Genomic DNA, 23,692 nt, shown 5'->3' with positions numbered 1-23,692 from the left:
AAATCCTAGAAGCAGAGAGTAGAATGATTGTTGCCAGGCGCTTGGCCAGGGGAGAGGAAATGGGGAGTTATTGGTCAAAGGGTACAAAGTTTCAGTTTTGCAAGATGTATAAGTTCTAGATATCTGTACACCATAGCACCTATAATTAACAATACTGTTTTGGATACTTTAAATTTACGAAGTAGGTAGATCTCATTAAGTGTTCATATAATCATCATAGCAACAACAACAATAATAATAGGGCATCAGGGAACCTTAGGAAGTGACAGACGTGTTTATGGCACAGGTTTTGGTGGTGGTTTCACACATGTATTCTCTCCAAACCCATCAAGAATACACATGAAATATACTCAGCTTTTTGTATGTCAGTAATACCTCAACAAGTGGTTTAAAAAAATAAGTGGGCCAGGTGTTTCCCAAAGGATCTGGAAGGAGACAAAAGGGGACAGAGGGGCAGCATCTAGGCAGACATATACTGTCTCCCACAGCAGCCTACCATGGGGTTCTTAGCAAGTCATTTTTTAGAAAAATCAATGAAGCAATTTTTTTAATCAGGAAAAAAAAAAAGAACTGAAAGTGGGAAGTCTGGGGTCTTCTTGTTTACCTGTCTGCTCAGGGTTTTGGGTGAATAAATCCAGTTGTACTATTTTAGTCGGGGTTTCTGAAACATAAATCTGTATTTGAATCTCCTGGGCATGTTGTGAAAATGCAGATTCTGATCGGTAGGTCTGGGGTGGAACCAGAGACTCTGCATTTGCAGCAAGCTGCCGGGTGATGCCGGTGCTGCTGGGGGGACCACACTTCCAGCAGCAAACTTTGGTCTGCTGACATGGAGCCGGCAGGCATCCCACTGTGCAGAGTGGTGAATAAAGGGCCCAGAAGGGTTTCCAGAAAGAAAAATGGTGGGAGGGTCAGGAGACCTGGATTCTAGTGCCAGATCTCCTGCCTAGAAGCCGGTGAACTTGGACAAATTTCCACACCCCTCCAAACTTCAACCCCAGCTGTCAGGTCAGGATTCCCTGGCTTGCCTGCCTCACACAGTGTCTGAGCTGCGGCAGTGAGGTGGGGCAAGGGGGGTGGCGTCTAAGGCCAAATCAGACCCATCACTGTCCCGGATAAGCTCTGAGATCGTGCACATAATACGCTTTGCAAGGACGCAAGGAAGGATTAAGATGAGCGTGCACTGCAGAAAAGAATGCCTGGATTCTCACAGCTGCCTCCCAGCATGCTGATCTCAAATTTTATATTTAACCCCACTTTACAAATGCTCTGCCATTGCATTCTGGTGGGGTTCATGTTTCTAAGTGGCTCCTTCCAAACTGCTGGATCCCTCTTTACTAAGGATCTTCTGATCTCTATTAGCCTACCCTCTTCCTGAAGAAAACAGAAAGGCCCTCTTATGCCTTTGCCTATACTTCACAAACAATAATAAAATGACAGCTTAACAATTATTAAGCACCAACTTTCTGCCAGATGTACTGAAAAGGTCCTTACATAGATTATATCGGTGTTTCCCCAAATGTGGTAAACACCAATGATAGCATGTGATGCACAGACGAGTGTCACTTTAATAGTTATATTATGTATGGGTTACCTTCTATTTGTGGTAAATAACACTGCCTTTCCACCAGGGCAGCAATGTAAAGTCTCCTTTGAAAATAACCATAAATAAAATGAGTCAATATAAAGGAAAAGCAAATCAAAGCCATAATGAGATACAACCTCACGCTAACTAGAATAGCTATAATAAAACAAACAAAAAACCAGATACCAACAAATGTTGGCAAAGATGGGGAGAAATTGGAACCCTCATCCATGGCTGGTGGGAATATAGAAGGAAGGGCTCAGCCACTTTGGAAATTAGGCTGGCAATTCCTGAAAACGTTAAACAAAGAACTATATGTGATCCAGCAATTCCGCTCCAAAGTACATACCCACGAAAGAAAACATATATCCGTGCAAAAACGTGTACAGGGATATTTATAGCATTATTCATGATAGTCCAAAACTGAAAGGAACCCAAGTGTCCATTCATGGACGAACGGATAAATAAAATGCAGTGGAACATTATTCAGCCAGAGAAAGGGGTGCAGTACTGATAAATGCTGCAACAGGGATGAATCCTGAAAATATTATGCAAAGTGAAAGAAACCAGACACAAAAGGCCACATATTTTATAAATCCATTCATATGAAGTTTCCAGAGTAGGCAAATCCATAGAGACCGAAAGTGGATTAGTGGTTGTCTAGGGCTGGAGGAGGGAGGGGAGAGAGATGAGGAGCAACTACTAAAGGGTACAGGATTTCTTTTGGGGGTAAGAAAAAGTGAGGCATTTGAAAATTGTGATGGTTGCACAACTCTGTGAATACACTAAAACCACTGAATTGCACACTTTAAATGGGTGAACTGTATGGTATGTGAATCATATATCAAGAAAAATGCTATAAAAATATATAAAGAAAATATTAGATAATATTACTATAGTTGAAAAGCCAATCATAATCCCAAAAGACACAACCCTGAATGCCATAATCCCGAATGTTGAAATCAAGAAAGATCATAACCCAAAAATATAATTCTGAAAAAAAAAATTTACAAATTATTTAAAAGACATTTATCTACATTTTTAAAAGGAGATTTATTTGGCCAACATAAAAACATGACAGAACTCTCCATAGGCCCACTTTACAAAATAAAATAGGCACATACATATTTTTGCAAGCACACGGGTATAACAGTTATGGACAGATGAACCGTATTCATAAGGAAATAGGTCAAAAAGCAAAATGTGTAAATGCGTATCACTGTGGCTGGCGACAGTGCGCACCCAGCTTCATAACTACAGTCATCTGAAATACCTTGATGGACAGCCTCAGTCTTCTGACAAGATGAATCAAAAACCATGATGGGTCACCACTGCATTGCCACCTCACCAGTTGCCCAAAGAGCCAAGATCTCAAGAAATTTTACCTTTCACAAATGCAGATGTACAAAAGAGACATCTCTTCATTTATCAAGGAAGTTTCAATGTTTTTACACACATGTGCAATGCTTACACACAAAGCTAACATTGTGATAATGCACTTTCATGGAGTCCCATTTGCAAAATATGTCTAAAATGAATTAGAACTCTCCAAAAGTTTTTACACAATTTACACCTCTGGTATTGGAAATGGTGTGAAGATGAAATATATAGCACAGCAAATTGTAAAATATAATGCCCACAGTTTAAGATAGTGGAAAAAACTAAAAAAACTAAAAACTAAAAAACTTTTAATTGTTTTGAATTAAAAAGAAAAATTGACATATGAAAAAGTGTATTACAGGGGTGGGTCCTGGAGAAGTGCGTAAGAGTCAGCCCACTTTCAAAGTCATTAACTATATTTTGGAGTCTTGCACCATGATGAATAGTTGCTTTTTTCTTTTAGGATATGGCTCTCTTCAGAGAATACGTTCACATTCACTTTTCATGTGGCGCTGCTCTTTTCGAAATTCTGTGATTTGATATACATGAACATGAGCATTCCTTAGTAAATGTTTCCATTTTCTGTGCTGTGCTTCTACACTGTTCTGGGCACATGGACATCTGTGCTGCACGCACTCTCATACAGACCACAGACTTGGTAGCGGCAATACCAGCGATCAAACAGCAAACGCTGTTGCACGCGTGTCTTCCTGTCCCACCACGCATGTGATTATTTCGGAACCAGTCAGGGACTTCACTGGCTTCTTCAGACAGAAACAGCTTTAATTCATTAAAAGCTCCTGGAATGTCATCAGCTAGAAGGGACGCCAATGCAGGCAAATGACACATTTCTAAACTGAAATTTCCGTCGTTGCCATATGGCATGGCCAATCCACTCCTCTGAATTTTCCGGCAAACGCATTGGGCTGAATGGAAAAAAACGAACTTTATTGATAACACTTTGAAACTCTCTTTCAGAAGCCTTGATTGCCCCTAATTCCAAATCTGTCATGGTTTGGGGATTCAATTGAAATTCATTTTCTTCTGCATAAAGACAATAACAAGGTAATAGTTCTGCCTAACACGATACAACCAGCCTGTGATTGTGATTTTCAGAATTTTAGATGGTAGGGATTTTAGACTTTAGGGATTTAGACTTTAGAGATTTTGATCTTCAGGGATTTCAGCATTTGGGATTATGGCATTTAGGATTGTGTCTTTTGGGTTTATGATCCAAACCCTTACAGATGGCACATGAATATGAAAGAAAACATTGAATAGATAGCTATGGCAGAGTTTGGGAAACACTAGATTAGATCAGCAGTCCTTCTAATAATGCTATGAGGTAAATGTTATTTTTTTCCTGATATACAGGAAACTGGGAAACTGGCCTCTAAGAGATGAATTACTTATACAAGGATGTAGACATTGAAGTGAGTTTCTAAGCCAAGCAGCTGATTCCAAAGCCAGTGCTCCTACCTGACATGCTACACTGCTTCATGGGACCCCAGCCCCTTAATTCAGCCCTGGTCACACTTTGTTTGATCATGCCCCTCAGTAGTCTCTCTGACTTGGACCTGATCTACACCAGTGAACCCCATCACCTATTGCTTTGACTTGGGCTGGAAACTGAGACAGTTTCAATACTAGTTTCCAAGCAGCAGAAAAGAACAAGCTCATTGTACAGAGGGGGAGACTGAGGACCAGGTCACAGAGGTAGTCAGAGACCTGGGGAGAGGTCTATGGCCAAGATGACCAGCAGTTCACCAAATATCGTCCCTTCCATAGGTAGAGCTATGGCTGGAAATGCCTGCCCAGCCAAAGACTACATTTCCCAGATGCCCTTGCAACTAGCTGTGGCCTCAGTGGTAGCCAGCCTTCAAGATGGTCCTCAAGGACCCTTGCCTCCTGCTGTTCACGCCCGTGTGGTCTCCTCCCACACTGAACAGGAGTGACCTGAGTAACCTGTAACAGATATTATAGAAATGATGGTGTATAATTTCCAAGGGTAGATCATAAAAGATATTGCAGCTACTAGTCCGTTCTCCTGGATTGCTTTGGGGAAAACCAGCTGCTATGTTCTGAAGATACTCATGGAGCCCTGTGGAGAGGTCTACCTGGCAAAGAGCTGAGTTCTCTTGCCAACAGCCATGTGAGTGAGCATCTGGGAGGCAGGTCCTCTGGCCCCAGTCAGGCGGTCCAATGTCTGCAGCCCCAGCTGAGATCTTGGCTGCAGACTCCTGACAGGTGCGAGCCAGAACTACTCAGCTAAGCTGCCCCTTAGCTCCTGACCCACAGAAACCACAAGATAGTAAGAATTTATCGCGTTAAACACTAAGTTTTGGGGTAGTTTGTCACGTAGCAAGAGATAACTAGTACACCTTGTGACTAGTTCTGGCCAATGGAGTGTGACCTGAAAGTTAGTTAAGTGCCACCTCCAGGCCCATGTGGTTAAGAGGCAGTCTCTTCCCTTCCCACAGAGATTTTTTTTAAAGAAGAACAGACATGTGCACACCTGTGTTCATAGCAGCATTATTCACAATGGCCAAAACGTGGAAGCAACCCAAGTGTCCACTGGTGGATAAACAAAATGTGGTCTATACAGACAATGGAATATTATCCCGCCTTAAGAAGGAAGGAAACTGTGACACGTGCTACAATGTGGATGAACTTTGAAGACATTATGTTAAGTGCAATAAGCCAGTCACCAAAAGATAAATATTGTATGGTTCCACTTATATGAGGTATTTAGATTAGTCAAATTCGTGGACATAAAGTGGGAGGGTGGGTGTCGGGACTGGGGGAGAGCCAGTGTGTGGCATTCTGAAGATGGATGGCAGTGAGGGTTGCAGGACAATGTGAATGTGCTTAATCCCACTGGACTGTACACTTAAATGTGGTTAAAATGCTAAATTCTATGTTACATATATTTTATCATGATAAAAAATCATTGTGTACCCACAAGGAGTCACTCCCTCTGCCATCTACCACCCCCCCCCAACTTAGCTTCTGCTGAGGACTAGGCCTTGTGGGCCAAGTGACATCTTTTTCCAGCCACTATTTGCTGGACAGAGCCCTGTTGTGAACAAAAAGGACAGGATCCCTGTGTTTAGGATCTAGGTTCAGTGGCATGTGACAGGTATACAAAGCAACAGTGGCTTAAACCAGATGGAAATTCATTTCTACCACATAGAGTCTGGAGGTGGCAGTGCTGTACTGGAGTGAGGACTCTGTCCCATGTAGTCACTCAGGGACCCAGGCTCCTGTCTCACACTCTGCCATCCCTAGGGTGTTTCTCGCATTCATGTGGCTCAAGATGGCATCCCACCTAAGCAGCAGGGTGAAGACAGGAGGGAAGGACAGGCATGATTTCTCCCTTTCAGACACTGTCATTTTGAGTCTCTGTACTAGAAGCGGGATGTAACTGCTGCCCGATGTTCCGTCTGTCCCCTGAGCCCCGCAGTAGGACATCAGCTACAGTCCAGCTTGCCATGGCAGCCATAGAGGTGCCCACAGAGATCTTGGGAGCCCCACATTGAACACGGTAGAGCCCAGCACGGGCAGCACCTGGATCCCTACACCACTGCGTGGAAGGCGTCTGCTGAACACATGCACGGGGCCTCGCAGAAGTGAGAACGAACCTCCACTGTGGGAAAGCTCTCAGATTTCTGAGTTTATCTGACGTATCTGCCAGTGTTACCTTACTTAACAGTCTTATGATAGGAGCTCGGGAAGCCAATGACACAATAAGGCTGAGTCCAGGCTAGGCAATGGCAAGATGACTTTAGAGTCAGGAGACCCGACTTCCAGTCTCTGTGACCCCACTTTCAAGCTACTCAAACTCTTCCAGTCTTGGTTTTCTCAAACTGGAGATAATGGAGACAACACTATTTGTTGTGTGGATTGAATGAGAGAATCTGCAAAAAAAGACTCTTCCAGTCTTGGTTTTCTCAAACTGGAGATAATGGAGACAACACTATTTGCTGTGTGGATTGAAGGAGAGAATCTGCAAAAAAAGAATCTGCTTGGGGCAGTGACAGACACCTGTACCCTTGCCATCCTCCAAAGAGGAGAACAGATGGGCAGTTAGAAGTGGGCACAGCACATCACAACTCACAGCTTGATGTGAAGCAAACAGCCCACTGGGGGTGCCTGATGGCTAAGTCGCGGCTGAATACCCAGACTCGGGCAGGAGGCCATCTGACGGGGCTTTGGCAATATCTGCATTTGAGACCTAAAATAGCCCAGTCAAGAATTTACTTGGCTGGCCTCTGGCCACTCAGATTGGGTTTGCGGCATGGGCTGACTTTTCTCCTGGGCAGCCCAGGAATGAGAGTCCGGCTGGTGCTGGCCTTGAAAAGCTGGGCCATTCGCTGCTCTAGTCGCTAATCTGGGGAGTGCGGCGACCATACAGGTCCCTGTGGCAGGGTCAAAACCACAGGTGTTGAGAGGCCAAGTAGAGCACGTCACAGCGTGAAGAGACCGGGTGCTGCGTGGCAGCGAGGGGCGGGTGCTGCGAGCTGTGTGGGCATGAGCACAGGCTCACTGCAGCCCACGGCGCGGAGCGAAAGGCTCAGATGGAACGTGTCGCCCTCTACCGCCTGGGCTTTTCTCAATCAGTGCTCCCTAGTTGACATATGACATATGTCATAAGTAATTGTATTGGCTTGCCAGGGCTGCCATAACAAAAATGCCACAAAATAGGTGGCTTAAACAACAGAAATTTATTTTCTCACAGCTTTAGAGGCTGGAAGCCCAAGATCAAGGTATTAGCAGGGCTGGCTTCTCCCAAGGCCTCGCTCCTGGGCTTGCAGGTGGCTGCCTTCTTGTGCACACACATCGCTGGCGTCCCTCCTCTTCTCATAAGGACACCAATCCTATGGGGCAGGGCCCCCACCCACATGACCTCATTTAACCTTAGTTACCTCCTTAAAGGCCTGTCTCCAAATGCAGTCTCAGTCTAAAGTAACAGGGTTAGGGCTTCAGCATATGGATTCTAGGGGAACATAATTTAGTTCATAACAATAATTTAAAGTATTCTAGGAGCCACATTAAAAAAGCACAAGGAAAATGATGAAATTAATTTTTGTAATGTATTTTACTTAACCGAATATATCGAAAATATTATCATTTCAATCTGTAATCAGTATTAAAGATATTGATGAGATATAGTACATTCTTTTTTTGTTGATACTGTATCTTCAAAATCCAGCCTGTGTTTGACACATCTCCATTAGGACCAGCCACATTTGAAGCACTTAGCAACCACATGTTCTAGGTAGTTGGCACCCCAAGCCCACCAGGTACTTCCACATCTCTGTGCCTTTGCCTACACTGTTCCCTCCGCCTGGAATAGTCTTCTCTCCTTTCTCCACCTGAACTCCTGCTCATACTTCAAGGGCTTAGCACAAATGTCCCCTCTTCTCTGAAGTCTTATGGACTGCCCCCAGAAGGACAGGTGCCCTTTTTCCCTGCATCCCCGCAGGACCTTGTACCCACCTCTGTTTGGGTGTCTGCCACCCTGGATTATTGTGCTCTTTTATGTCGCTGAAAGGCCAAGACGATTTCTGAGCCACCAGTGTAGGGCACATTGCTTGGCACACGGCAGACCATCAAAGCAGTCGCTGGTTTTAGAAGCAATGGTGGGGCTCTCTCTGGGATGACAGTGTTAGGGTACCAGGAAAATTTCTTTAAAAATCCCCTCGCTTTTATTTGTGGTGAGTCACAGTAAAGACAGTGGTAGAAAACATTGCTTGGAGTGTTTTTGCTACCAGAGAGATTCTGAACCAAGGAGCTGTGGCTTGGGGGCTGTGTATCTTTCACAGTCGTTCAGTCCTAGGTTATGATCCTCTCTAACAAATATCTGGGGAACCATGATACACAGCTACAGCGCACTGTGTATCTGGGCCAACGGGCCACACAATCATCAAGAAGTAGTGACTAATGTGACAAGGAGTGTGGCACTTACCCAGCTGGGTAACCTGGGGTCCATTTTGACCCGTAATCTGGGGCTCAGGGTCCCCTGTTGCACAGCTCCTGGGGGCACTGCAGAGTGGCGGTGGGAGTGGTGCCCCTTCAGCTGAGCATGCACAGTCTGTGTGGCCTAACACAGTGGTCCCCGGAGCCCTCCCTATAGGTGAATGTAAACGTCTGTGACATGCCAGTGGCTTTGGACATCTGAGCCAGGATATCAAGGAGATTAGACACCAACACAGGGAAGCCCAGCACATAAGGAATCCTGTGCCTCACACACAGATGCTGCTGGTCTCCAAAACTGCAGCTCGGAGTCCAAGGGTAACATCAGCGTTTGGGAGCCTGGAAAGCATCCTCCCGCAGAGACAAGGCCCAGGTGGGGCTTTTCTCCCAAGGTTGGCATCCAGCATATAATCATTAAGCTTTGAGCTAGTGTTCTTGGGGTTCTCCCCCTTAGATGAGGAAAATGACATCCATTTCCTCCTTTGTCTTATCTTTTTTCTACCTGGATCAAGTAGAGAAAGACAAAATTCACGTGGTAAAACCACTGGCTAGAGGAGGACTTAAGTCAGACCCCACAGGACATAGAGCATAAGTCAGAACTGGTTTTGGGTCTTGGCTTCACTGTGTCATTTTGGACAAGTTGCTCAACCTCTCTGAGCTTTGGCTTCTTTATCTATAGAATAAAGATATTACCATTCCTACCCCACAGTGGTATGAAGCGTAACAGAGATGGGGTATATGAGGGCCCAAGCACAGCCTGTGATAAGTGTATCAGTCAGCTTTTGCTGCATAACAACCCCAAAATCTCAGTGGCATATAACAATAAGCATTTGTCTCTCACTCATCTGATGTGGCTGGTGCAGCTCTGCTTCAGGCTGTGGGTCTGAGGTTTTGGCGAGGGCATCTCTGCTCCATTATTTCCCTCTGGGGCCCAGTCTGGAGAGGCAGCAGCCACATGGGGTATGCTCTTTTCCTGGTAAAGTCAGCAGAGAAGAGGGAAAGCCCAGCTGTGCAAGTGCATTTCAGGCCTCTGCTTGCTGAAGTGGATCACATGGCCAAGCCCAAGGTCAAGTACCAGAGAGACACACTCTGCCCACCATGGGTGGTAGCAAGTGTGAGGATATAGAATACAATTACACGGGAGTGTATAGTTGGGACCAATAATTCAATCTACTACAGTATACAAATAGAATTACCATCTATTCATGTTCACTTATCCATAATATTTATCCAAATATTATATTTCTATGAAAATACAGGTAGTTCTTACAGTATGTTCTTCTTTCAGAAGAAGCGTCCTAGCGCTGTGGCCGAGGACAAGCACATGGCGTAAAGACTGAGGAGACAGCCATGGGGCATGGGGCGGACTGCGCTGCCGGGAGAGGTCACCCACCTTTCCATCTTTGTTCTGGCCATAACAGTAAGGATCTTTCCCCGAACCAGCGCTGAGGGCATTAAAGGAAGAAATGTTTCTACAGCTCCCCAGCCAGGGAGGTTCCTAAATCGGGTGTGTAAAGGTTGCAAAATACCATTTCATCCCTGGTGGTACTGAATGCAGGAGCCCCGAGAGTGGGGAGGGCAGAGAGGCCACCTGAGCACTCAGGAAGGAGCTTTGCACCGGGCTATGAGAATGCGTTTTGTCTGGCAAGCAAACGGGAGCGTTCAGAAAGGGGAAGGACATGAGCAAAAGCCAACGCTCCGTGGCTTAAGGCAGCAGACACTTACTATTCCAGCTTTTAAGTCACAAGGCTGGAAGTTGGCAAATCTGGGCTGGGTTTGCTCACGTATCTGCGGGTCTAGTGTGGCCTCTGCTTTAGTCCAGGTTTTTCTGGGGGGCACCTCAGGTGGGGCAGTTCCGACCTGTGTGTATCTGGTTTTCGTCCTGGACCGGCAGACTGACCTGGGAGCATCCTCCCTGTGGAGCTGGCAGCAGGCAGAGCAGGCAGGCCTGGAACTGGCTCATCACCACTTCCGCCTCACTCTAGGGGCCAAAGCAAGACCTGTGGCTAAATTTAGTGCTGGGACAGCCCTGCCAATTGTGTGGATATGTGAGGGGTGAAGAATTGGGACCCTTAATGTAAACCGACTAGAAAAAAGTATCGTGGTAGTAACGAGGTGAGGCTTTTACAGAAAATTGCAGACTCAGGCTCTCATGATTGGGAAGTGCCCTTGTGGAGTCCCTGCCTTGTGCTACGACAGTCCAGCTCCTGCTTCTGCCTCTCCTGTGGGGCTCGCTGTGACTGGGGCAGATTATTCTGTCACTGAATGACTTGTAGGAAGTTCTTCCCAGCACCTAACTCCTTTCTGCTTCCTCTCTGAGCCTGGTTCTGCCATGTAGGTTTTGGTTCAGCAACTATTTGCACATTTGGGGACAGTCCCCTGGCCCGGTGGTTCTGGTGTATCACACCCTAAGTGAGGCAACTGTGGGCTGGCACAAAGTCAAGGAGAACTATCACCCTTTCAATGGGATGCTGTCCTTCTACCAACCCAGGAGATAAACTTGACACCTTCCCTTCCCTCACTCGCACATCCAGTCCCGGGCCAAGTCCCATGGATGGCGTCCCTGCAACATGGCTCTCCTCTTCCTGCCTCAGCTGCTGTCTCTTGCTTGGACCACTGCAGTGGCCTTTTCACCACTCCTCCACCCCATCCTATAATCCACTTTGCACACTGTGGCAACAGTCATCTTTTCACAGTGGGAATGTGCTCTCACGTCACCCACTGCTGAAAACACTTCACCTTCAGGCACATCTTGTTCCACACCATGTGCTCCAGCCTCAACCCTGGCGAGCATCCTCCAGGGCCGCAGCCCCCTCCCCATCCGGTTCACTGTTCTTCTCCCTTCAGGCTTCTGCTCATCTGTCACTTGCTCAGGGAGCCCTCCCTGATCTCCTTGACAAGGTCAGACTGCTCAGTTCAAGCTCTTGCAGCACCACAGACCTCTCCTTTGTGCATCTCCCAGGACCTCTGAATTTCCATTCATTTCTGCAATTGCTTGATTAATAGCTGCCTCCTTCACCATCCTGTAATGGTGAGCTGGCACACTGGCAGGTAGGGTGGGGCTGATCTGTGGTGTTCGCGGTTTCCTGTGGTGTAAATGCAACCACATGGCAGATTTCAAGATACCAGCTACTGTGGTTGGCAAATCCCTGAAGATGCAATAATTGGCTCTCATGAGCTAGTGTAAGCCAACTCCAGCACAGCACTGAGGCCAGCCTTGGATCTGGTATTGCTCCCTAGTGACCAATATCACATCTGGAAAATAACTGGACAGCCAGAAGTATTTGATGAATGAATGAATGAGCAAGGCTGATGTTTAAATGAGCCTTCAGGACAGAAACTGCTATTTCCAGGAGATAAAGGACTTTGAATGCTTGTCTGAAGGAAGGAATAAGGGAGGCATGACATCTCTGTTCTCTGAAGACCGTGTGTATGTATTTATTTGACAAATATGTCCCTATCAGGCACAATCCAAATGCTGTACAAATACTAACGCACTGAATCCTCATAACACTCCATTTTCCAGATAAGGAAGCTGAGACTAGGACACATGAAGTCATTTGCTAAGGTCATTTGGAGCTGGCTTTGAAACCAAGCAGGGTGACTTTCTTACCCATTCTGCTGTGCTGCACCAGGGTCAGCTCAGGAGATGAGACGTGTGTCCATTTGTGTCCCAGCCCAAGTCCACCCACCCTGCCAACACTGGGTGTGTGCTCTTCCGGCCGCTGCAGCTCCACAGAGAAAGGATGAGGTGGAAACGGTCCAGAGCTGAGGCCCTGAAATGAAGGGGGAATGTGACATTAGTATGGCACAGTGTCCTTCCCTGCATGTGGTCTCATCTCACCTTGAAGACCACCCTGGGACATGGGGATTATCCTGCTCGTTTGAATGAAATGAGGACACCAAAGCTCAGAGAGATTGGGTGATGTACCCAAGGCCACAGAGCTATTCGTCAGCAGAACTCAGACTGGGTTCCAGACCAGACGTGGGCCGGCCCCAGCCCTCTCACACTGGTTCAGTGTCACTTCCCCAGAGTGTCTGGTAGAATCACAGCTGCTCAGAGGAAGTCAATTCCTGGAGCTGATGATGCTAGCACCAGTATGAAGTGAAGATGTAATCAGATTTGAAGTCGGTTTACGCAGAGTCTGGGGTGATTGCCTAACACTGCAGTAGTAAGATTCTGGAATGTGTCTAACTTTTGATGTAGTTGTTCATTTAATAAATTGACTCCTAGCTACTATGTACCTATCGTGTGCAAGGATTATCGAGGCCGAAAATGAATTCCTTCCTTTGCTGCCCATTCTATATGCAGCATCAGGAATCAACCAAAAGAAAATGAAAATGTGCATGTTTTCGCATGGAAGAAAAATGGCATGAAGTTAGAAGGAAAGGGTGGGACAATCAGATTGCGAGGGAATTTTGAATACCAGGTTAGCAATTTGGTTTATCTTGTAGGAAAAGGTCTGATGAAGGCTTTTAAGCAAGGGAAGGACATCACCATCCTCCTCCTCCTCCTCACGATAAAAATGAGAGCTACTGTTTGCAGGGCACCTACTGAGGCTTTTAATCCTCACACCCACCCTGTGAGGTCAGAACCCACTGGACAGAGGAGGAGCCTGAGGCCAAGAGATAACAGAGCTTCTAAGGGACAGAGCCTGGATGTGAAGCCACATCGATCTGAACTCAGTTTACTCTCACCCTGAATGCTCTGCAAGATCTTTGCTTTTGAACATAACCTGGGCATCACAGCGGGACAGAGGTTTGGGAGGCATCAGCATTTAGTTGGGTGGCTCAAGGTATAAGAAAGGCCAAATTTAAGGAGAGAGAAAGGAGAAGCAGAGAAGCAGGGGAAGGAACAGTAGCAGAGGCAGGCAACATCAAGGAAACCACACCAGGCCAGTAGGAACGTAAGGAGAGGAGGGAGTAACAGTGCCGAAAGTTACCTAGAGGCCAGGCAGGATGGGGCTGGGAAAGGAGCTGTAGGGTTTGCCAAAATCAGAGGCCGTCGGGAACTTCACAGACAGCATTTTCAGAGGAGTGGTGGGGGTGGGCGCCAGATTGCAGTGGGCTGAGGAACGCGTGGGAGGTGAAGACAGGGCTGGCAGCATGTCAACTTACTCTTTCAAGAAATATGATAGTGAGGGGGAAGGGAAATGGAAGATGGTGGAAGGAAGGATTTTCTGGGAGGATGGAGGTGCGGAGAGACTTGAGCAGTTGTGAGCCAGAAGGAAAGAAGCTGAAGGCAGGAGTTTGAAGACTACAAGACAAGGAGCAGGTCCCAGACAGCCCCTGAGCAAGCTCCGAGGGACAGATGCAGGGCCCACATCTGGACTTCCCTGGGCCTGTGCAATGACCTCCCTGTAGCCCCCTGCAGCTCTAACAGTCCTTCCTTCTTCCCCTTTTCTTCTTCCTTCCCTCTTCCCTCCCTTCAAGGAGCAGGTCCCAGACAGCCCCAGAGGGAGCTCCGAGGGACAGATGCAGGGCCCACATCTGGACTTCCCCAGGCCTGTGCAATGACATCACTGTGGCCCCCTGCAGCTCTAACAGTCCTTCCTTCTTCCCCTTTTCTTCTTCCTTCCCACTTCCCTCCCTTCCTCTCCGGCCACAAATACTTACTGAGCACATATGATGTGACAATTCTCGTGCTAGGCTCTGTGGCTAGTATAATGAACAGGACAGTGTTTATCCTTCTTACAGTTGAGTAGGGAGACAACTATTAAGCAAGAAGATGCACAAGTATGTCTACACATTGTATGATAATACTAATAACGGCTAATGTTCATTGAGCACTTCCAGTGTACTAAGTACGTTCTAAGCGTTTACTCGCTAACCTTTCACCAAAACCCACTCCCCCCAAAAACTTAAGAGAAAGACACTATTGGTATTTCATTTTGCAGATCAGGAAACTGAGGCACAGAGAGGTCAGATGACTGACCAAAGTCACACAACTAAGACAGGTGGAACACAAGATTCAACTTAGATTCCCTGTCTCCAGGCATAAGTACTTAACTGCCACGCTGTGTTTAAAGCAGTGGACACGAGCATGGACAAGACTTGCAGGGTGTTTGGGGGCTGGGAAGCAGCCAAGGGTCCACTGATTTCCTTTTCCTCAAATGCAGTCCCTGGGCCGTCACTTGGGAGCCCTGGGAGCCCGTTAGAAAGGCAGGCTCCCCAGCTCACCCGGACCCACCGGACCAGGCTCTGCAGTTTAAAGGAGACCCGCAGGTGCCTGCTGTGCACGCTGAAGTGAGAGAAGCCTGGTCTACAGTCCACTCCTCCTACTAGACAGGGGAAACCGAGGCCCAAACGTTGGACGGTCACGGAGAGTGGCAGAACCAAATTGGTGACTAGAGCCCGCCTAGGCCTGCATCCCGCTCGGGTCCCAGCAGGCCGGCGGGCAGGGCTGCGGAAGGATGGCGCGTGCTCGGGCGCAGGTGCTCGCGGCTCCGGGCGCCGGGCTGGGGCGGCGTGGGCGCCCTGCGGGCCGCCGGCGCGCCGCGTCCCGTCCCCGTCCCCGTCCCCGTCCCCGTCCCCGTCCCCGCGCTGGCCCGGCCCGGTCCTCAGCTCCACCCCCTGCCGCCCGCTCCCGCCCGCTCGCGCCTCCTGAAAAGCCAGCCCGCCCGGGGCGGCGGCGCAGAGCCGGGCGGCGCGGCCATGACGGCGGAGGAGGCGCTGCCCCTGGGCAACGGGAAGGCGGCCGAGGGGGCGCGGGCGGCCGGGGCGCCGGGGGGCGGCGGCGGCGGGGGCGCGGCGCCCGCGCGCGACCCGCGCGACAAGGCGGTCCACGAGCGCGGCCACTGGAACAACAAGGTGGAGTTCGTGCTGAGCGTGGCCGGGGAGATCGTTGGGCTGGGCAACGTGTGGCGCTTCCCCTACCTGTGCTACAAGAATGGAGGAGGTGAGGCGGCGTGCGACGGGGAGCAGACGCGGGGGCCCTCCGCCCCGTGGGGGCTGGGAGCCAGGGGGCGAGCGCGAGACCCCTCCCGCGCCTGCGTGAAGCGGACCGCGCGGAGAACCTTGACCTCGGGCCACCTGGTTTGCGAACTCACCCCAGAGCCCGGCCGGCCTGTGGCAGTGCGCATGCGCACGTGCCGCTTCGCACCTGAGCGTGGCACCTGCCGGAGGGCGGGTTGGCCGCGGGGAACGTTCCCTCCATAGCATGAGGGGCCGAGCGGGCCAGGAGCCCTTGCTGTTGGCGCTGCGAAACACAGCAGTGGCGTGGGGACAGCAGACGCTTAGCCCCTTGGAGCCTCGGCTCTGCGCAATGGAGATGGCCTGAGGGAAAGGGACTGCCAGTTACCTGAGTGGTCCCGGCTTTTGAGCGCTCGCTGAAATGCCGGGCACCGTGCTAACCAGGGTTTACCTGTATCATCTCATTTCATCCTCACAGTCACCTGTGTAGGCAGCAGTGTACCTATTCTGCAGATGAGGAAACTAAGGGTCAGAGAAGTCCTCACTTAGCCAGAGATAAAGGTGGGGTCTGCCATCACAGGCCTTGCTTTAAACTGGGATGGGACTAACAACAGGGAGAACGTTCAGGTGAGGCATTGCTGTTTGCTTTCCTGCCTAGTCTTTCGTTTGCTCTTAAGGCTATTTCTAGAGCTAATATTTTTGGACCCCTCTGGGGGAAGAATTGGCACCAAGCAGTTTCTTTTACTGGTCTCAGAGTCACCCACAACAAAAGCAACAACACGGATTTAATGTTTGTGAGATGCTTGGTGATGTTGAAGGGGGAGGGAAAGGAAGGTGATGACAGTGTCATTTCTAGTGACAACGTCTCAAAGTTAGTTTGGCAGAAGATGCAGCAGTGGATGACAACTCTCCCAGCTCAGGGAAGGGGCTCCAGCCTTCAGGACCCGCTCCTGTCATATCAGCAGGTCCATGGCAAGGGCCCCTGTAAAACCTTCGGTGGCACAGTTTCTCCAAGACAAAGCCTGTGCCTGTGTATTCTCCCCCTCATTGCTGTGCCCCTGCCCCTCCAGCAAATTCCCCAACCCCAAAGAAGGAGGCTCAGAGTCTGGCTGGCAGGGGCCATTCTGTGGGGCTGTGCAGAGAGGACTTCCTGTGCGAGCAGCTGCTGGGAGAGCGAGAAGGGTACTGCTTGGCCCGGGCCTTTCTTCGGGGACATTCATCCTGAAGGCACAGGCTGCTCCAAGCCTGCTCTGCACTGGTAATGAAGTGGCCGCCGGTGTTGGTGGCTTGGCAAGGGGGAGAGAGGGAGTGGACTTGGAGACCCCAAACGTGCCCTGTGCTCTCGGCTGTGAATCCGCTTCTCTTTGCGGATTCAGCCTTTGTAAGCTTCGACATCCACTTGGAAACCCTTTGGGGTAGTCCCAGGCACAAATTGTTTTACCATCTTTTTTCAAACAGGAAATTGTTATGCCAACACAAAAAGCATTCCTAAAAACAGAAAACAGGGTAAATTGGGTTAATTACAAATTCTGTCACAGATTTAAAAAACGGTTGTAGTGAGTAAAGTTTAAAAAATGAGTCATTTGGTGTGGTTTTTTTTTTTTCCCCTACTCTAACTTTTCAAGAGCTTCCATTGGATGCACAGATCTGGTTTGATTGAGTTACGCAGGGATTGCTAGCTTTGTGAACACACAGGCCAAAAGGGTGGCAGAAAGTGTCATCTGTTAAATTCTAGAGGGTTCACAGGCAAAAAACATATCAATATTACAGGACCTGCCGTTTTAAAACAAGCGTGTTTTCATCACTTAGATTTAGATTCAGTAAACAGAGCCTCTTATTCCGTTTTATAAACATTTGTCTTCTAATATAATTGGAGTGTCTGCTTCTCAACTTGTAAAAAATACACTGCTTTACTCATAGATCCCAACAATAGTTTAAAGTACTTCTTTCCCAACATGCAACTTTAAATGAGTCGCCTGCCCAGAAAAGCTGAGACCCTTTCAAAACCTGGTAGATGTGGTCCTACTATCAGGATTGATCGAAATTGTTGTTATTAATCCTTGTGATTAAAGAGACTTCATTTAGCAAAAAGTGCTTTCAGTTAATAAGCCTTCATTTGTGAGATCAGATGGTGGCGAATAGCATGTGTCTTCTTGCTTTGTTACTGGATGGGAGAGAGAAAATGAGGGATTTGGGAAAAGTCCCCTTCTGGGTGTAATAACTCATGTTCACCTCAGTTCTTTCATTTGTTTCACAGAAGGACCCAGGCAGTAGGTATTATGTTTCAAGATAGCAGCACTAAAGCTTAGGGTGGTCTGTTGCCAGCCTGGTTCAAAGCCAGCTGCAGCCTGGTTCAAAGCCTGCTGGCTATACTCTTGCTGCAGACTCCTTACAACGCAACTCCATACCCGTGCAAGGGTGCTCAACTGAGGCCTGATATTGCTCATTATAGAATTCCTCGAGATTGCTTTGTTTTATGGAAGACATTTTTTGCAGGATACTTCCAGAGTAAATGAAAGGAAGGGGTCCCCCTCACCTGGCCTTTGAGGTTACTTTAGAATGAAAAAGAAGGCTGCAACATTCAGGGAAGGAATGAATTGTACCTGTGCTGGAGGATGAAATGTATAAGTAAAAGAATCGAGCCAATAAAATGCTTTCTTTTACATTATCATCTTAGCTGTACAACAGTTTTGTGAGATGTGTTGTGGCTACTAAGGACTAAAGCCCCATTTTGCAGACAAAGAAGTTGAGGCTTGGAGATGTGAGGTAAACTTACTTAAGGTGGTACATGGCAGAGAACACAAATCCAGCTGCATTTTCTAAGGACTATTGTCCTCATAGTGGGAACTTGAATTCAAGCTCAGAGACATTATATCTTGCCTATAGTAGATGCTCATTAAAGATTTCTTGTGCCAAACATGAAATGGTGGGGATGGTTTTAATCTCATTCCTTTGCATTCTTGCAGGGGCATTCCTGATTCCCTACGTGGTGTTTTTTATTTGCTGTGGAATTCCTGTTTTTTTCTTGGAAACTGCTCTGGGGCAATTCACAAGTGAAGGTGGCATCACCTGTTGGAGGAAAGTTTGCCCTTTATTTGAAGGTATGTACTGAGTCAGTGAGAAAATAAAATTTTGCTCAGGTAATGTCTACCTGCAAAGGCAGCTGAAGGCTGTTTTGAAAAGACAGGGACTCAAATTGCTCCCTTTCCTTTGTCCTTTCAGGCATTGGCTATGCAACGCAGGTGATTGAGGCCCATCTCAATGTGTACTACATCATCATCCTGGCATGGGCCATTTTTTACCTGTGCAACTGCTTCACCACGGAACTCCCCTGGGCCACCTGTGGGCATGTGTGGAACACAGGTATGGCCCCCACAGAAAGTCTCTCTGCTGCTCCTGCAGAGGGACCTGGGATTGGGGGTTGTTCTGTCCTCTAGACCAGTCCTGGTCTCTAGCTCTCCTCATGAGTCCAGTTTTCTAGGTTGGTCCCTGAAACAGGTCAACTCTGTACCTGGTCTGGTACATTCTGTGAGTGGCAGCCCTGAAGTCTGAGCTGAGTGTCGGCCCAGGGATTGGCATGGTTAGGAGAATAGTGATGTTCTTTCCTCCCTTTGTCAAATTCAGGGACTGAGCCCCTTGGGGATAGAGTGGGAATATGAGGAAGAGGCACTAGACTTAGATTCAGGGGCCCAGGGCTCCAATTCCAGCCCTGCCTCACTGAGTGTCAGGTTTTCCTCTGTAAACTGAAGGGGTTAGACCAGATCAAGGGCTGCAACCAGAGGACTTATAGGCCAGGTAGGCTTTAGACCAACAAACAGCAAATTAAAAAAATATATATTTGTTAGCCAAACATGGTGGTATGCACCCATAGTCCTAGCTACTTGGGAGGCCAAGGCAGGAGGATCATTTGAAGCCAGGTGTTCCAGACTAGCCTGACCCCATCTTGCAACATAGCAAGACCCCATCTCTACAAAGAAATAGAAAAATTAGCCAGGTGTGGTAGTGTGCATCTGTAGTCTCAGCTACTCGAGAGGCTGAGGTGGGAGGATCGCTTGAGCCCAGGAGTTTGAAACTGCAGTGAGCTATGATCATGCCACTGCACTCCAGCCTTGGTGACAGAGCAAGACCCTGTCTCAAAAAAAAAAAAAAAAAAAAGTATTTCATTGCCAAAATTTAAAAATCAGAAGCCTTACATGAAAAACCCAAATTTCCAGCGTCTCTTAAAAAATTAAAAGATCTGGCAACAGCAGACCCACGTTCCTGCTTGGCAGCAATGGCTGCAGCTGAGAAGCTGCTGTTGCTTTCAGGTGACACACCTGACCTTGAGTTGCCACAGTCCGTGCCCAGTTCACTTTGTTCATTTACTGTACCTGCCCAACCCAACTCTTATAAACTGTTTGAGTTCAGCCCCCTCCCCCCTAGAATGGATAATCTTTTAGATTACTTTTGATTCTGAAATATTATTCAAGTTTTAATTTGTCCTCCTATCATGATTGAGTTTTATAATCCAAGGAAGGCAAATACCTACCCAACCAATTCCTTTCTAAGATAGCCGTGCCTGCAGCAGACATCACTAATTGATTGTAGCACTCTTTCCTGCTCAGTCTAGGCTTGGCCTCAGAACCTTTCTCAGCAGTGCTCCAGACTGCCACTGCTTTTTGAGTGGAATGGGTACACACACTTTAACTGGTTCACTGTGGTACCCTGTGGTTAGGTCGTATCTGAAAGTGTCCTGCCATCCTGAAGCCTGGGATACAGTGAGACCAGGCAGGATGTTGGTCACCAACAGAAGGAACAGCAGGCGTTAGACCTAGAAGGCGCTGCAATCTCGTGTCTAGCCCCGGGTGACTGATTCCGCCCTTCTCCCCTGCCTGTCACGTTTTGCGGATATCTCACTATCTCTTTAGGGCCCTGGTTCATAATCTTCCTTTGGCCAGGGACCTGATAGAGATGTTTATCAAACTAAAATTCAAGGACATATTCTTGGAGGCCTGTGAGTCCTCTGTGCTAATTTGTGTGTATTTATTTTGAGGATACTCTTAAAAATATGTACATTTTCTGGATTATCTGCACAAGCGCCTTCTAACTGAGGGCAGTCAGGAGATTCCAGGCCCTGACTTTGTGCATATTTGCAATTTAAGATGCGTTTGTGGCAAAAAGAATGCTGGTGGCCAAGAGAAAGAGAGCAGAGAGATTTAATTCACAAGTAGAGCTTTGTTACTAAGTGAAGTCCAGCTGTGGAAGCAACAAACTAAAGGGATGAAGGATTTGCAGAAGTGTGACCAGAAGTGGTAGAATCATGTCTCAACTAGCCCATGGCGGAATGAGCCCGCTGAACTCAACAGACCCTGACCCCTGCCTACTCCTACATCCATTTTGTTGTCACTTTGAATTATGTTGGTTTTGTAGTCTAGTTGGTATTTAATTTATAAATTTAATTTTGCTTTTATATGAATACTATAATCACAAAGATTTTATAACTCGTTTACTTGTATATGATTAAATATCATTTTAATAAAAATAACTTTCAACCTTGGGTGTCTGAGAAATGTTTTTACTCTAGGGAAAAAATTTGAGAAATACTATTTTAGAGAATCTGATAAAAGCTAAGGGCTCCTCTCCCCAGCAAAAGGCACAGGACACATGCAGACATTTTGCTTACACATTATAATTCAGATCTCCAGACTCCTCTCAAGATTGACTGTGGACTCCCAGACCACCTCCTTTCGGAATATACTTAGCACTTGCAGGAGCAGCAGGAAGGAGGCAGATAATCGGGGAGTTCCCTGGTGGACTGCAAACCTCTTCTTTCCACTGGTTCATAGTCCCTGTTCTCTCAAAAGGTGATGTGAACACTTGCAACGTGTGAAACATCACCTGTAAGAGGTGGTTCCTGCCCCCAGAGATTACAGATGTAGTTAGGAGAAGAAAGACATGCTGGAGTGAAGCTGGCACGAGCTCTGTGCTGCCACTGTGCGGGGCGCAGGGTGTTCCCAGACAAACAGGTGCAGGAGGCCCTGCCCTTGGGGAGCCCACAGTCTGCTGGCCCTGGCAGCTCTGTGAACAGAGGGGCCCAAGTCTCATGGTGGTGGACAGTACCAGTCAATAACCATGGTGAAGGAGATGGATCCCTGGCTGGAGTTTATTCTCAGTTCTGTCCCTAACTGTCTGGTGCCTTTATAGAGGAGGAGGACAGTACAGGTGAGGGTTCCTTAACTATTTCTGAACCCTAGATTCTTCCTCTTCAAAATAAAAGGTGTTGGAGAAGGTGATTCCTTGAAGGGGCTTTGAAGTCTAATTTTCCTAGAATTCAAAGGAGGGAGATGAGGGAAGGCTTCCTGAAGGAGGGGTTAATGTGTTGCTTTGGGCCTTGAAGGATGAAAACTAGGATGTTTCTACTTGAGATTCAAATCTCCCTTGGTCATCAAGTTTCACAAAATGAGAAGACGCTTTCAGTAAATCAACCTGGGGGGTGACGAGGAAGCCAGGGATTCTTTACCCTGTTTCCTCCAGTCATCACACCTTTATGAGGCAGCCATGGTATTAGCCCCTTTTTACATAAAGGAAAACCGAGTCTCAACTGCATTTCTGCCCTAGGGACACCATGACTGACCCATTGCTTTAGTCCCTCTAGTCCACCTGGGGCCACTGAGCATGGCAGATAAATGCCATGGACAAGCCAGAGGCAGGGAAGTGGAGAAAAGAAAAGAAGTTTTGGGATGAAGGCTGGGAGAGTTAGGGCACATGGGATGGGAACGGGAGAGAGTGGCACTCTGTACCCTGCTCCCAAAACCTTTCGTCCTGTTCTAATCAGACCTCTCTCTCTCTCTGTTTGTAAAGTTACAGCGGAGGACCTTCACCTGTTTGTGAAGTATTGATTGTCCCCACAGCGTTCTTTGAGGCATATTTACTGGGGGCGGCTAGATGACACTGCCGGGTTGCATATGAGCGCTGAATGGTTTTTAAGCTTCAACCCTTGTGGAAGTTAATTTTCTTGTATTTCTTGTCTTGTTTCCACTGTAGAAAATTGTGTGGAGTTCCAGAAACTGAATGTGAGCAACTACAGCCATGTGTCCCTGCAGAATGCCACCTCCCCTGTCATGGAGTTTTGGGAGTAAGTGGAGAAGAACTAGTCTCCCTTGGCCTGTGGGGTCCTGTCATGGTTCTGATCAATTGGCTTTGCCCTGTCCCCTGGGAGAAGCCTGACTCTTCTTCCAGCCTGACGTTGCCTGGCTTCTGTGGGCATTTGGCCACTTTAGAAGCAAGCATGGAGATCTTCAGGGGTTTCCCAAAGGGACAGCTCAGAGAAATGCTTTCTCATTCTTTGCTAACATGTCGGCATGCCTAGTTGCTTATTAGGGCAGGAAGTGCTTGGTGAAAGGATGGACAGTTTAAAGCTTCATTTTGAACAAAAGAGAAGATATAGCATGTTTGCAATAAGCTAAGTCAAGCAAGAGTATATTTAGCCTAGAAAGCAGAAGTCTCTGGGGGCGGGAGGTGGGGGGGCGGCATGTTTCTTTCAGTAGCCAAGGTGTCATGTGGAAAGGAAGTAGATCAACTTTAATGGATAGAGGTTAAAAAGAGGAAGGTTTCAAATGTGCTTAAGGAAGAACTCAACAGCATTGTCTGAAAGGACTTCAGAAGATTGCGAGTACCCATCCCTGGAAGTGTTTGACCAGCACAGGACTGTGGATCATTGCTGGGATTGTGTCTGAATCCAAATCCACTGAAATTATAAGCAGTGATTTTGTGGATGGGCATTTTCCCAGAGATGGGCATAGTTTTATCAGAGACCCTTACAGGGTCTGTGGATATGGTTGTATAAGTTGCACACTGAAC

General features: G+C 47.6%; 1 protein-coding gene across 1 annotated transcript; it reads left to right on the top strand.

Moving 5' to 3' along the window:
- The first annotated feature begins 15,595 nt into the window (after nucleotides 1–15,595).
- On the top strand, nucleotides 15,596–22,971 carry LOC123638111 (sodium- and chloride-dependent GABA transporter 3-like). Its single transcript, XM_045551466.1, has 4 exons — nucleotides 15,596–15,839; nucleotides 18,820–18,954; nucleotides 19,076–19,216; nucleotides 22,877–22,971. Exons 1-4 carry the CDS (start codon nucleotides 15,596–15,598, stop codon nucleotides 22,969–22,971), a joined length of 615 nt encoding a protein of 204 aa, XP_045407422.1.
- The last annotated feature ends 721 nt before the right edge of the window (nucleotides 22,972–23,692 follow it).

Source organism: Lemur catta, chromosome 5, assembly GCF_020740605.2.
Source record: "Lemur catta isolate mLemCat1 chromosome 5, mLemCat1.pri, whole genome shotgun sequence".
Lineage (NCBI taxonomy): Eukaryota > Metazoa > Chordata > Mammalia > Primates > Lemuridae > Lemur > Lemur catta.
Note: the sequence above shows the minus strand (reverse complement) of the source record. Positions and strands in the feature narration are given on the sequence as shown.